The 13,672-nt window shown below is 41.8% G+C and overlaps 2 protein-coding genes across 2 annotated transcripts; one reads left to right on the top strand and one right to left on the bottom strand.

Moving 5' to 3' along the window:
- The first annotated feature begins 9,212 nt into the window (after nucleotides 1–9,212).
- On the top strand, nucleotides 9,213–10,841 carry LOC135713141 (probable cytochrome P450 6a14). The gene is made up of 2 exons (XM_065236256.1): nucleotides 9,213–10,301; nucleotides 10,368–10,841. The coding sequence occupies exons 1-2, from the start codon at nucleotides 9,239–9,241 to the stop codon at nucleotides 10,781–10,783; spliced, it is 1,479 nt and encodes a 492-aa protein (XP_065092328.1). The 5' UTR covers nucleotides 9,213–9,238; the 3' UTR covers nucleotides 10,784–10,841.
- LOC135713138 (cytochrome P450 6a8-like) lies at nucleotides 10,820–12,428 on the bottom strand. The gene is made up of 2 exons (XM_065236253.1): nucleotides 11,316–12,428; nucleotides 10,820–11,265 (listed from the first exon to the last, which is right to left on the bottom strand). Exons 1-2 carry the CDS (start codon nucleotides 12,406–12,408, stop codon nucleotides 10,847–10,849), a joined length of 1,512 nt encoding a protein of 503 aa, XP_065092325.1. The 5' UTR covers nucleotides 12,409–12,428; the 3' UTR covers nucleotides 10,820–10,846.
- Nucleotides 12,429–13,672: the final 1,244 nt, after the last annotated feature.

Below are 13,672 nucleotides of genomic sequence, written 5' to 3'. Positions count from 1 at the left end.
GACCGTCCAAATTTGCCACAAACATAATGAAAACAGATGACTTATACTTTTGAAACATTCGTTTGAATAGCTTCAGTTAACAATTAAGTTAAAGTGATGATAAAAGAATTATGGTACATATCATAATTTATAACAATTACCCTGCATGACATGTAATAACAACACGAATGGTTGTCAGAGTCTAAAAGACACAGATGAATGTTTCAATGTGGATCATTCAAAACACTTCTTAAATATACTTGTTGGTCTCTTAGTGATCAACGGATCTTCGAAATTTATTGAACTACCCTCATAGGTTCTTTGATTTGTCTTACTGATCGCGGAGCATCCCTGAAGTTCTCTAAATTTTCCTGAAGTTCTTGGCACTGCCCATAAGATGTCTGTAATTTCCGAAAAATCTCCAGACCTAGCTTCTCTGAGGTACTTGGAATCCAAATTTGTCATAATAGTGAGGTCATATATGACACCAACAAAGAAATTGCTGTATTACAGATTGCTACTCCCTACAGCAAAAAGCAGAACAAGTAAGGGTTCAAAGGGTTGAAAGTCCCGTAATTTTACTGAAGTTAATTTAATTACTGTTGTTGTTCAGCACAGTTCCTTGATATTCCTTGATGTTTCCATAATTATCCTTTAGTTTTGAAAACTCCTTAAAAGCTCACTGCACTTCACCTAAACATTAAAACTTTTCCAGAACTTCACTGGACATCCATGATTTTTTCTTGAATTCTCGGAATATTATATAAAGGGTGTCCACACTATAAAAATTGCTCTAACTTTTTAACCGTTGGGTAGAATTTAATGAAAATTTGGGTGTATTTAGTTCATAGTGCATTATTTACATCCTGCAAGTTTTAAAGTCCTGTGATCAAAACTCGCGGAAATGGAGTCGAAAGAACAGCTCGTGCGTGATAAAATCTTGCGCATTCATCACGAGAACAAGGATCTCTCGCATCGTTCCATCGCTAAAACGTTGGGAATCGCGAATTCCACGGTGTCGCGAGTGATTAAGCGGTTCGAGGAACGATTGACCACCGATCGGAAGCCCAGAAGTGAAGGAAAAAGTATTCCGTACAACACCAAAAATCACAACCGCGTAGTTGGGGCCTTCAACCGAAATCCGAACGCCTCCGTTAGGGATGTGGCTAAGAAGCTGCACCTAAGCCGAAGTTTTGTCCAGAAGGCCAAAACTAAGGCTGGACTTCGAACGTTCAAGGTACAAAAGGCCCCTAATCACGACGAGAAGCAGAACAAGTCCGTCAAAACCCGTGCCAGGAAGTTGTACCTCAACATGCTGACGAAAGTTGAATGCTGCATCATGGACGACGAAACATATGTGAAGGCCGACTTCAAACAGATCCCCGGCAACCTGTTTTTCACGGCCAAGGATAAGTTCAGCGTTCCGGAGCATGTCCGCACTCAGAAGATGTCCAAATTTGCGAAGAAATTCCTGGTTTGGCAAGCCATCTGCACGTTCGGGAAGCGGAGTGCACCTTTCGTGACCCAGGACACGATGAACGGACAGGTGTACATAAAAGAGTGCCTCCAGAAGCGGCTGCTTCCTCTCCTGAAGGCCCACAACGTCCCAACAATCTTCTGGCCGGATTTGGCCTCATGCCACTACTCCAAGGACGTGCTGAAGTAGTATGCGGACAATAAGGTCAATTTCGTGCCGAAAATGTTCAACCCTCCCAACACTCCGGAGCTCCGCCCCATCGAGAAGTACTGGGCGATTATGAAGCAGCACCTTCTTAAACGACCTAAGGTAGTGAAGACAGTCGAGGAACTGAAGAAAGTATGGGTTTACATGCAAAAAACGGTTGATTCACAGGTTGTGCAGAATCTTATGGCCGGGGTTAAGGCCAAGGTGCGGGCATTTGCGTATGGACTGTAAATAAAATACGAGTAAAATGGTAAAATGAAGTTTAATAGTTATTTCTCAATCCCTGAAAATTTGATGGCAATCGGATGAAAACTCGAATTTTGCGAATCAATTTTGTGTGTGGCAATTTTATCGTGGACACCCTTTAATCTGTATTGAAACTTCCTGCAACTTTCCTTAAATTAATGGAGCGGCTGATCGTACTTCCCAGAGTATAAATAAATTTCCTAAAAATCTCCAAACTTTTCAGAAGTTCACTGATCTTCGTTAAGGTTCCTGATATTTTGTGAAGTTCTCGAAACTACCATGAAAATCAAGGAATTCCCCTTAAATCTGCTCATAATGTTTTGATGTTCTTGTTTCTTTTTAAAATGTTAATGAAACTCTTGGATCTTCGAAATTGATTGAACTACCCTCATAGGTTCTTTGATTTGTCTTACTGATCGTGGAGCATCCCTGAAGTTCTCTGAATTTTCCTAAAGTTCTTGGGACTGCCCATAAGATGTCTGTAATTTCTCAAAGATCTCCAGACCTAGCTTCTTTGAGGTACTTGGAATCCAAATTTGTTTTTAAGCTCTTTCTAATTCTCTCAAGTTCTCTTGACTTCTCTGAAGTTTTCTGTATATCCCTGAAGTTCTCAGAACTTCTTGAATGTTTCTGCAGTTTTCCTGAAGCAAATGGAACCACCTTGATGTTCTCAAATCTCCCCTGAAGTTTCCTAAATATATCAGAGTTTTCCTGATGAATGTGGGCGTCTTAGTGGAATACCTGTATAATGATAGAGAGAAGGATTAGTATTTTCCATTTAATTCCACAACTTTATTTGCTTATCCTTGACAGATACGCGTATTTCGTCTACAATGTGCATACTTCTTCGGTGTCTTGTACTAATACTCGAGTATTAGTACAAGACACTGAAGAAGTCTGCACATTGTAGACGAAATACGCGTATCTGTCAAGGATAAGCAAATAAAGTAGTGGAATTAAATGGAAAATACTAATCCTTCTCTCTCTCATTATTCAGAGTTTTGTTAAGTTATTGGGACTGCCGTTAATATCTATAATATTCCTGAAGTTCTCACTAATATATTGATGATGATCTCACTAATTTACTACTAATTTAACTGATGATGTCCGGGGATCCACGTAAAGACGGTTGAAGCTGGGGTGTACCGTGTAATGGTTTGTATGAGTCAGTTAATACGAGGATCGGTTGATCTGCCGGAGTGATGGCTGCGTCTAGAATAGCTGCGGCTTCAGCGGAAAGGATGGAACACTCCTCCGGTAGACTTTGACTCGTTGCAGTGTTCGGTCCTGCCACTCCGAGTCCAACTCCAGCCCGCGACCGCGATCCGTCCGTAAAACTATGAACGTGCCCCGGATAAACCGACCCGAGAAGTTCTGCAACAGAACGTCTCAAAGCTACAGAGTTATCCCCGGTTTGGAATCCACTCTTAATCCGCTTATCTATTTTGACGACGTTTGATCGCCAACTCTTCTCTCCATGCCAGTGGACCCTGGCCACCGGGGGAAGGTCACGGTTGGCTGCAGTGTGGAGGGCTCTGTTCCCCTCGTTGAGGAGAAAGACCCTTTCATTCCCGGATGTCTTAGCAGCGAGGGCAGCGGCTTTCGTAGCAATGGCTGCAGCAGATCGATAGCGGAAGTGGAGGATTCCAATTTCCACACATGCGGCTTCTGCAGGCGTGGAAGGGAAAAGGCCGGATACGATGCGTACGTAGGTATTGTATACCGGAGCGAGGGTGTGGTTGAGCTTCTCGGTGGCTAAGCAGGTTATTTCGAGGCCGTAGAAAAGTCGACTGTCGATAACAGCCCGAGCGACACGAAGGCGGATCTCACGGTTGCTGGAACGATGCAGGCGGGAGATTGTCCTGACTATGTTGGTGCGGCTACGACAGTTTTCTTTCGCCATCCTGAAGTGCTGGTTGAAGCTTAGGGTGCGAACACGCACTGTTTTCTTGAGCGGAATCGGGTGAACTTGGATGGTGATCGGTGGTCCTCGTATCAGATGGCCCGAGTGAAAGATATGGCACCGTACACTCTACGGAGCGGAGAGCTGGAAACCAACCGAAAGCGCCCTCCTGCTGACGGCGGAGACTGCTGCTTGAGCTATGTTCCTGGCCCGCTTAGTCGTTCGTCCCGCTACGACGATGAGTATGTCGTCGGCATAAACGATTACGTGTACGTTCTTGGACAATCGGCTGAATACCTCGTTCATTACCACCAGGAATAGCGTTACCGCTATGACAGACCCCTGGGGCACTCCGGTTTCTTCGGGGAACGGATCCGAGCGAGTGTTTCCGACGGTCACCTGGAAGGTACGATCAGGAAACTGGAATTGACCTAAAGGTCTCTGTTCGAGCAAGAACTTTGCTGTTCACCGAAGGACTTACTTTGCTACAAGAAGCAGCCCCCGAAAATGATCATAGTCCGCTGTGCACAGAGACAAAATAACTGACCAGGGACTTTGGTCGCCACAATTCCCGCTTCCGTCCAGGAAGCACCAACATTTTTCAAGGGTAGGTCACTTAAACTCGTCGACCTTTTCACTATGGTCCAGCTGAGATGATCCACGAAAAACGACTAAGTCCGACTAACGACTTGGAAAAATATCGAATTCGCACTAATTTAATTATTACCACCGTACCGCACAAACGACAAAGTCCCTTTTTGGCAGTAATTATTTCGCACTCCGAACACAGAATGATCCACCGCACGACTGTTTCAATTCGCTTGTCATGGACTTCTGAACTATGTAAAATATTTATATGGAGAATGTGATCTATCTCATCTATATCTCAAGAGCAAATTTTCATTACGTCGAATGTAACAAAGGTAAACAAAGTCGAGCTATCAGTCTCAATCGATGCTCCTGCTATTACACTATATACTGTTTGAATATAGGATCACATCCCATTTTTAAATTTATTTACCAGTCGAATTGCTTTTTGACGTAATCACCTTCCGATCAAAATAGTTTTCGATGTTACTTAAGTCACCCGATTTCTATGGAGATGCCGTTTGCCTTAAGTAACAGCACTGAGAAACCCGTGAAAAGTGTACTTTCATCGTTTCGCTTTCTCATTATTAAAGTGAATAAATCGAACTGTTTGTTGCTAAGATGATTTCGGTGGTCCTAAAATGATGAATGGGCTGCACGTAAGGAGACGTAATTGATAATTCTCCCGAATATCCTGGTAAATACACTTTGACTTAAGTAACAATAGGGGCCACCAAACGACGTATAATAACTTTTGACTCAAAAACCAGTATTTCTTAGCATGAAAGCTAGCGATTTGCCTTTGTATGATTAAAACCCGGCTAAATATGTTAAACATTGCTATCACTATGAGATTATATGTGTTTAATTGGAAATAGGAATAACTTTTCGGTCACCAAAACAAAACTTTATTTTTCTCGGATCGGTGCGGTGTTACTTACGACATAATGAAAATTTGCTCTTGATCTATTCGGTACACGATCGGAGGACAGAGATCTACGTGCAATGTTATTTATACAAGGTCTGGGCCAAAGGGCTTATTGGTATAAGTGACATGTGAAAATGTTTAGTGGTGTTCGTAATTCATCGTAATGTTTATCTTTTTACAAGGAACAGCTGTTGGCAGTGACGTAATTCTTTCTGTTCGCAGTATGCTCAACAATGTCCAGACCTTATATAAACGTCATTGATCTGCGTGTGCGCGCCCTCGCTTTTTATTCTCTACTGAGATGAATTTCATATAGGTTTGGGGTATGTTTCGGTTTAAGGATAGTTTTGGTGAAATTTCTGAATTTTTCTTAGGTTCACTAAACTTTCCTGAATTATTATGGACTATGCTTTAAATTTCGGAACTACTTCTCCTGAAATTAATTAAACTATAGTTCTAGTAATCTACCTGTAGTTCTCGGTACTGTCCTGAAGTTTTCGCCATTTCCCTGATATGCATGGAACTGTCTTGACATGAAGTAATGAAATTGGGTTGTTAGCGGAATGCTAAATAAAACAGCAAAAGGGTTTATCTTCCATTTAATTCCATTTAATTCCACTTAATTAATTTTTGTATCCATGACAGATACGTATTTCGACTACAATGTGCAGTCTTCATCAGTGGCATTCCCACTAAAGAACTTATCAAAATCTAACCCCCTTAAGTACTCATCCCCTAGGTAAAAAAGTCAAGATCATAGGTATAAAAATGAAACTACAATGTGTTGAATCGGAACCTACCTAACTAATAAAAACCAAAGATTTAAGTAAGCTAAAGGAGAAAAATCTATACAAATCTCTAATAAGAAATGATGATGGCTACCAAGCCTTTGGGGATTTTCCTGAGGAACTGAGCGATGAGTAAATTTGTCTCATGGTTTCCTGTGGAAAACCTAAAAAATCTGCCGGAAAATGAGGAAATTGACGAAAATTGTATTCAGTCTCGGAGTAGTACCAATAGACTGAGTGAATCCAATTTATACTTTTCTCAAATTTGGGAATTTTTCCCTGGAAAATCCTGGAAAAAACCTGCGAAAACATGAGGCAAATTTACTCACCGTTGAGTTCCTGCACTTTTGGCGATTATGAGTGAACTAAACTCAAATTTGGGTTGATCTCATTCGCCGTGAACAGATTTTTTGGTCTTTATTTAAGAGATTTTTATCCATATGCTAGTTCATCTTTTACCCCGTGAACAGATGTCAGTAGCAGGGCTATGCATTTTCGAAACAAAGAAAAGAAAATGAACTCTCCACAGAATCGCTTCATTTCGAGCAATATCATTTTCGTGTAAGTCATTGTGTTTGTTGTTATCGAGCCTCGATGAACATTCCTGCTTTCAAACATGACTTGTCTATCGCTTGTTTCGTTCGTCAAGTGCTTCAGTTCATTTCATTTGAAACAAAGAATTGTTTCAATTGACGCAATGAATGACTCGAAAACTGCTTCCTTCGTTTTTTTTTCCACTTTCACTTCAATTATTCTCATTTGACTTGTCACGCATCGCGTCGTCAAGCATAAAAATATAGTATCCGCACAATTTCGGTTGTCAATAGGGATGGCATACGGATTATATGTAGTAATAATATATTATTTTATGTTAAACGAAAATTAAATCAACGAGGCCATTCTGGAGTCCAAGATGGTAGCCATCGGGGTCAGGAAAAGACTCAAATACCCTACAATACGGGTATTTTCAAAACGGGGACGACGCGAAGGTGATGAAAATCGATATCCGACGCCATTCTCGATTCCAAAATGTCAGCCATCGGGTTTCAGAAAAAGTGTCAAATTCCCTACAGTCAATAGAATATTTTTCTCGATGTTTTCAGAACGGATGGCACGTAGATGCTAAAAATCGATACCCGACGCCATTTTGGAATTTAAAACAGTGACAATTGGTTTTCGGAAGTGTAAATACCCTAAGTATGGATATTTTAGGAACGGGAACAAAGCGCAGATGTCAAAAATTGATATTCGACGCCATTTTGGAATCCAATATGGCGGCCATCAAGTTTCATAAAGGTGTTAAATACCCAAATATTAGGGTATTTTTCGGAACGGGGACCTTTCCGATTCCCACGACGCGTAGATGCTGAAAATCGATATTCAATGCCATTCGCAGACCATTTGACACTTCTTCTGGAATCGAAAACCACCATTTTGAATTTCAAGATGGCGTTGGACATCGATTTCTGGCTTCTAGATGTCACCCGATTCCAAAAAACCAACATTGATCGGTATTTGACAGTATTTCACAGTTTCCCTGAACCAAAGCCGCCATCTTGGATTTAAAGACGGTGTGACATCAATTTTTGGCATCTACGTCTCATCCCCATTCTGAAAATAACCATATTTTAGGGTATTTGACACTTTTTCGCAAATCGTAAGTCCTCGTTTTGGATTTCAAAATGACGTCGGATATCGATTTTCGGCCTCTAGACGGCATCCCGATTCCAAAAATACCTTTATTGATGGGTATTTGAAAATATTTCCCATTTGTTTTGAAATAGGAAGCCATCTTGGATTTCAAAATGGCGTCGCATATCATTTTCGATCTGTAGACATACTGATTACAAAAATGTCAATATTGATGTGTATTTGTCTGTATTTCCACTTTTTCTTAAATCGGAAGCCACCATCTACGATTTCAAAATGGCGTCGGATATGGATTTTCATCCTCTAGAGATCATCCAGATTCCAAAAAGACTTTGATTGATTGGTATTTGACAGTATTTTCCAATTTTTGCTTAACTGGAAGCCACCATCTTGGATTGAAAAATGGCTTCTCATATCAATTTTCGATCTCTAGACCCCCGATTAAAAAAAAATAGCCATATTGATGGGTAAACAAACCACCAGATAATGATAAATTTGACATCCACGTGCACAGATCTATGCGCACATACGATTAAATGAACCGATTGGACAATAATCAAAAGTCATAAAAACTGCGCGAATTTGGAACGAACAGCTTCGCTTCAATGCAAAAGTAAGTTCATTTGACAATGAAAGAAGAAATGAGCACGATTCAAGCCAAAACAAACAGCATGAAAACTGATCGAAAGTGGTTCTGTTGATGTTGACGGAGATCTGCTCGGAGAGAAGACAGAATGACTTTCAATTGAAAGTGATGGTTTACAGCTTCATCGTCACTTGATGATTTTCGATTGAAAGTGACTTTGTGGGGCACTGGTCAGAAGCGTGCTTTGAGCAGAAATTTATCTTTTGTCCTGAGTTTAGGTTTAGTTTTGGGATTGTGCTTGGAGCTGATAATATTTGAGAGAAAAATAAACTGATTAATTCCTGTTTTTTTCGATAACCCAAATAACCCAATATTAAAACAAATATGGACAACCTAAACAGCTGTTGACAAATTTGAGCTGGTGAAGACTAGCAGAGCTATTATTATCAAAATCAAAATAAGTTCGATCCTCTTTACATTATAAACCTGGTATAGATTTCCCATGTCAGCCATATGTTGTCCCTACACCACCTCTCAACCAATCATCAATTGATTGCTTCTTGACTCAACGGCCTCTAAGTTCCTTGGGACATTCAACATATATGATACCATGAGTCACTGAGTTTGGCAAAGTTGGCTCAATTACATTTGAATCGCTTATTCTAATCTTAAGCATTATTCAGCATCTTTCTCAAAATAAAACGTTCACACCTTCTTCCAGCGCTATGCATAGCTTATGTGAACCTTCACATGTTTCTCATACAAACCCAAACCTCCCAACGCAATATCTTATCTTGTTTTTATTTGATAAACCTCATTCAATAAATCAAATAAATGCCAACAAGCAATGATTTCTTTGCCAGTTACAGCCTAACCACCAGCAGCGATGGACATCTCCTTGCTGATAACTGCAATCGCACTCCTCGTCGGGTACGGCCTGTACCGACTACGCAAACAGCTAACCTTTTGGTCTGATCTTAACGTCCCGCACAACCCGGTCAACTTCCGGAAGAATGTGGACCCTTCAACTCACATGGCTCGCAAATTTCAAGAATACTACAAAAAATTCAAAGGACAGTACCCCTTTGTCGGAATGTACCTCTTCACCAAACCGGTTGCCTTGGCCATCGATTTGGAGCTGCTGAAGTGCATCTTTGTGAAGGATTTCCAGTACTTTCACGATCGCGGTACGTACTACAACGAGAAGGATGATCCCCTGTCGGCGCATCTGTTCAATCTGGAAGGCAATAAGTGGCGCAATTTGCGGATGAAGATTTCGCCGACGTTTACCTCGGGGAAGATGAAGATAATGTACCCGACGATGATCGCTGCCGGGAAGCAATTCAGCGACTACATGGAGGAGAAAGTCGGAAAGGAAAACGAATTGGAACTGAAGGATTTGCTGGCTCGGTTTACGACCGATGTTATAGGAATGTGTGCTTTCGGGATCGAGTGCAATTCTATGACCAATCCAGACGCGCAGTTCCGGCAGATGGGACGGATGCACTTCGAAGCGCCTAGAAATAGGAAGAAGGATATACTGTGTTCGGTTGCTCCGGGGTTAGCCCGGTTTTTAGGATTAAGGCAGATTGTACCGGAGTTGTCGGATTTCTTTCTGGGAGTGGTTCGAGAGACTATCGACTATCGGGTGAAGAATGATGTGCGAAGGAATGACTTCATAGATTTGTTGATTGGAATGCTGACGGGATCTAATGTGGAACTTGGACCGTTGACATTCAATGAGGTAGCTGCTCAGGCATTCGTGTTCTTTGTGGCGGGATTTGAGACATCGTCCACCACTATGACTTGGGCATTGTACGAATTGTCTGTTAACCAGGATATTCAGGAGAAGGGACGAAAATGTGTTCAGGATGTTCTGAATAAACATAATGGAGAGCTGAGCTACGAAGCAATTATGGAAATGACCTACATTGATCAAATTTTGCAAGGTGAGTAAACTGCGTGCGAAGTGATTTGTTTGAATTCCCCAAATAACGTATCTTTCAATATTTTAGAAACCCTCCGGAAGTACCCCCCGGTCCCGGTACACTTTCGCATCGTGACCAAAGATTACAAAGTTCCCAACACAGAAACGATTCTTCCGGCAGGGACATCAGTGATGATCCCAGTCTACGCTGTTCACCACGATCCGGAAATTTTCCCAGATCCAGAGAAGTTCGACCCCAATAGGTTCACACCGGAAGAGATCAGCAAGCGACATCCGTACGCTTGGACTCCATTCGGAGAAGGTCCAAGGATCTGCGTTGGCATGAGATTTGGCCTGATGCAAGCCCGAATCGGGCTGGCCCTGCTGTTGAAGAGCTTCCGATTCACCAGTGGACAAAAGTCAACCGTACCGTTAGATTTCACAGCGAAAAGCTTCATCCTTTCGCCGGAGCAAGGGCTTTGGTTGAAGGTGGAAAAACTGTAGTTCCTGAAAATGTTATGTATTTCAGTGATAGATACCCTAATAAAAACTTAGCTTAAAACAGTATCAGTGCAATTTCTCTAACTTGAGCCACATCCCGTTGATCGGAGTGAGAACAAATGCGCGTTTAGAGAAGATGATGGGATCCTCAGTCTTGCTGCACGGCAGTATTCGAAAGTTCTTCAAGATCATTGCAAGTCCCACTCGAGCCTGTAGCATTCCGAAACGCAAACCGATGCATATTCTAGGTCCTTCTCCAAACGGCAGGAACGAACAGGGATCTCTGTTGCCAGCTTGCTCCGGACAAAATCGATCCGGGTCATATTGGCTTGGATTCGCATAGACATCAGGGTCATGATGGATGGCGTAGGCCGGAATCATGATCTTCATCCCCTGAGGTAGAATGATTCCGGATTCTTCGAGCATGTAGTCTCTGTCTACCACCCGTTCCAAGTTCACAACCGGAGGGTATTTGCGAAGAGTTTCTGAAATTGAGAGGTTATTCATTGACAAGCTTAATTTAACTAAATCTTACCGTTAATACACTGATCGAGATAGGTCATACTTTGAAAGCATTCATAGCTGTAGGATCCATCAAACTTCTTCAAAACTTTTTCAACATCCTCTCTGGCTACCTCCTGAATAGCTTGGTTTCTCGCCAGCTCGTAAAGCGTATACGTTAATGTACTCGAAGTGGTCTCGAACCCAGCTGTGAAGAATATGAATGCCTGAGCGGCAATTTCGTCGAAGGTCAACTGTCCAATATCTTCGCCGGAATCTTCCAACCTTCCCGTATTCTTCAACTTGATTAATAAATCCAGAAAATCACCCCTGGAAACGCCCTCCCTCTCTCTGTGCTCGATCGTTTCTCTAACAACTCCACTGAAAAATTCCGACACATCATCATGAATCTGCTTCATCCCCATAGAGTTCGCCAAACCTCGGAACGTCTTCATGATAAACACCTTCAATGGATGATTCCTCGGAGTATCAAAATGCTTCCTACCAATCCTCCGGAACTCATTTTCCGGATCGCGGAAACTATTGCACTCCAACCCGAACGCACATCTTCCAATCACATCGGTCGTAAAGCGTGCCATCGAATCCCGAATTTCGGTCGCATCCAACCCGACACAATTCACTTCCAGGTAATCAATGAACCTACCCGCAACTTCCAGCACCGCCGGGAATGCCATCCGGATCCGTCCAGTGCTGAACGTGGGTGTGATTTTGGCTCGCAAATCTCTCCATCTGCTACCCTCCAACGAAAACAGGTGCGACGAAAGGGGGTCGTCCTTCTCGTTGAAATACACACCACGGTTCGGGAAGCAGTTGAAGTCCTTGATCAGGATTTTCTTGGCCAAGTGCAAGTCGGTCACCAGCATTACCGGATTCAGGAATATGTACAATCCAACAAATGGTCCCTTGCGCTTGAATTGGTTGTAGATCCGTTGCGTTAGGAAAGCCGGGTGTATGGTTTTACCCATTTCCTTGAAATTGCCGAACGGGAATTCGGGTTGCAGATATGGGGCACCATGGCGCTGCCAAAAACCGTACCGATGCTTGACTAATAGAGATAGGATTGTCAAAATGATTGCAGCGAAAAGAAGTACTTCAGTCACAGCCATGCCGGTGCTGAACTGTTCGAGACAGGCTCGTTCGGCGCACTGAGATAAGTACGTTCAAGCTAAATTGTGTATGTCTAGTTGAATCCAAGTGGGTCGGCTCGCGAATGAGTGTAAACAAGCATAATGGGGTGAATGGGGAAGCCGGTTTGGGCTTATCTGTGTGATTGTGAACCGTCTGTGGATGGTGTTTGTTGTTGTTGTTGTTGTTTAAAGGTTTGTTATTCAATAATCTGCCATGGAAGATCACTCACAACAGTGCGAGTTAAATAGATTTTTATGTTGAATTGAGTTGATGTTTTGTTGAATAATACAGCTGATCAGCAAATTTGCAAGAAGAGAAGCTCCGTAAGAGACCATGATATTGGATTATAAAATTGTCAGATTAACGAGAGCTGGGTTAGCGGGAGGTGGGATACTGTATATTGCAAAAAGACAAACAGACATAACACACCTTCGCAAATAAGGTTTCAGTAGGGAATGTGCTCGCCTTTGCCTTGATGACGCCACTGAAGCGTTAAGCAAGCCACCTTATTTCGAACTTGTCAGTGATGCCAGTTCTTTTTTAGGTCAATTTAGTAGAAGCCAGATCTTGAAAATGATGGTCAAGGCATCCCACTGGAGACACATACCACTTACTAATCAGACGAATACAGAGTTGATGAATATAACATCCATACAGCTGTACATTCGTTATTCCACTTCTTGAGTGTTTGTTACAAGGCTATGTTGATGACGTTTACTTGTTGATAATTATTATAACACACTTGTAACATGTGATAACACTGTAGTCTGAACACGACATTATCAGTTATAATCCATCATTATGAGTAGCATTGATTGAAACATATGCTTTTTGTTGCCTGTGCACACATTAAAGTGACGAGCGGTGGTAGAAAGGGCACACGTTAGTGATTCATTGCCTCGTTCAAAAACTTTTTCCAACAAAAGAAAAATCACATTAAAAAAAAAAATTATTATATAGCCTCTAGCAAGGTTTCAAATACTCATTTCAGTCAAAACATTTTTTTTTAATCATGGCATAATTATTTATTTATTTATTTATTTCTTCCTTCGTCTTCGATATACTCGTTCAGACTGCAACTTAATCTAAATTTCTAATTCTAGTACTAAACACATTTTTGCTAATGTTAAAGTCAAACTGATCATAAACAGTGTTGAAAGCACGTATACAGGTACTCAGAGGGTTGTTATGTCCATAGCTTGTTCTGTGATGAGGTACGTAAAGCGCAGCGTGAGTTCGAAG

This window comes from Ochlerotatus camptorhynchus, unplaced genomic scaffold (genome assembly GCF_037179485.1).
Source record: "Ochlerotatus camptorhynchus isolate MF236.1 unplaced genomic scaffold, CSIRO-AGI_Acam_v1.1 ptg000539l, whole genome shotgun sequence".
Classification (NCBI taxonomy): Eukaryota; Metazoa; Arthropoda; class Insecta; order Diptera; family Culicidae; genus Ochlerotatus; species Ochlerotatus camptorhynchus.
Note: the sequence above shows the minus strand (reverse complement) of the source record. Positions and strands in the feature narration are given on the sequence as shown.

What these genes read in the sequence shown, in the direction of transcription:
- LOC135713141 (XM_065236256.1), top strand. Translation starts at nt 9,239, where the DNA reads ATGGACATCTCCTTGCTGATAACTGCAATCGCACTCCTCGTCGGGTAC. An exon ending in CATTGATCAAATTTTGCAAG is followed by an intron (nt 10,302 to 10,367) that starts GTGAGTAAACTG and finishes TCAATATTTTAG; the next exon opens with AAACCCTCCGGAAGTACCCC.
- LOC135713138 (XM_065236253.1), bottom strand. Translation starts at nt 12,408, where the DNA reads ATGGCTGTGACTGAAGTACTTCTTTTCGCTGCAATCATTTTGACAATC. An exon ending in TCTCGATCAGTGTATTAACG is followed by an intron (nt 11,266 to 11,315) that starts GTAAGATTTAGT and finishes TCTCAATTTCAG; the next exon opens with AAACTCTTCGCAAATACCCT.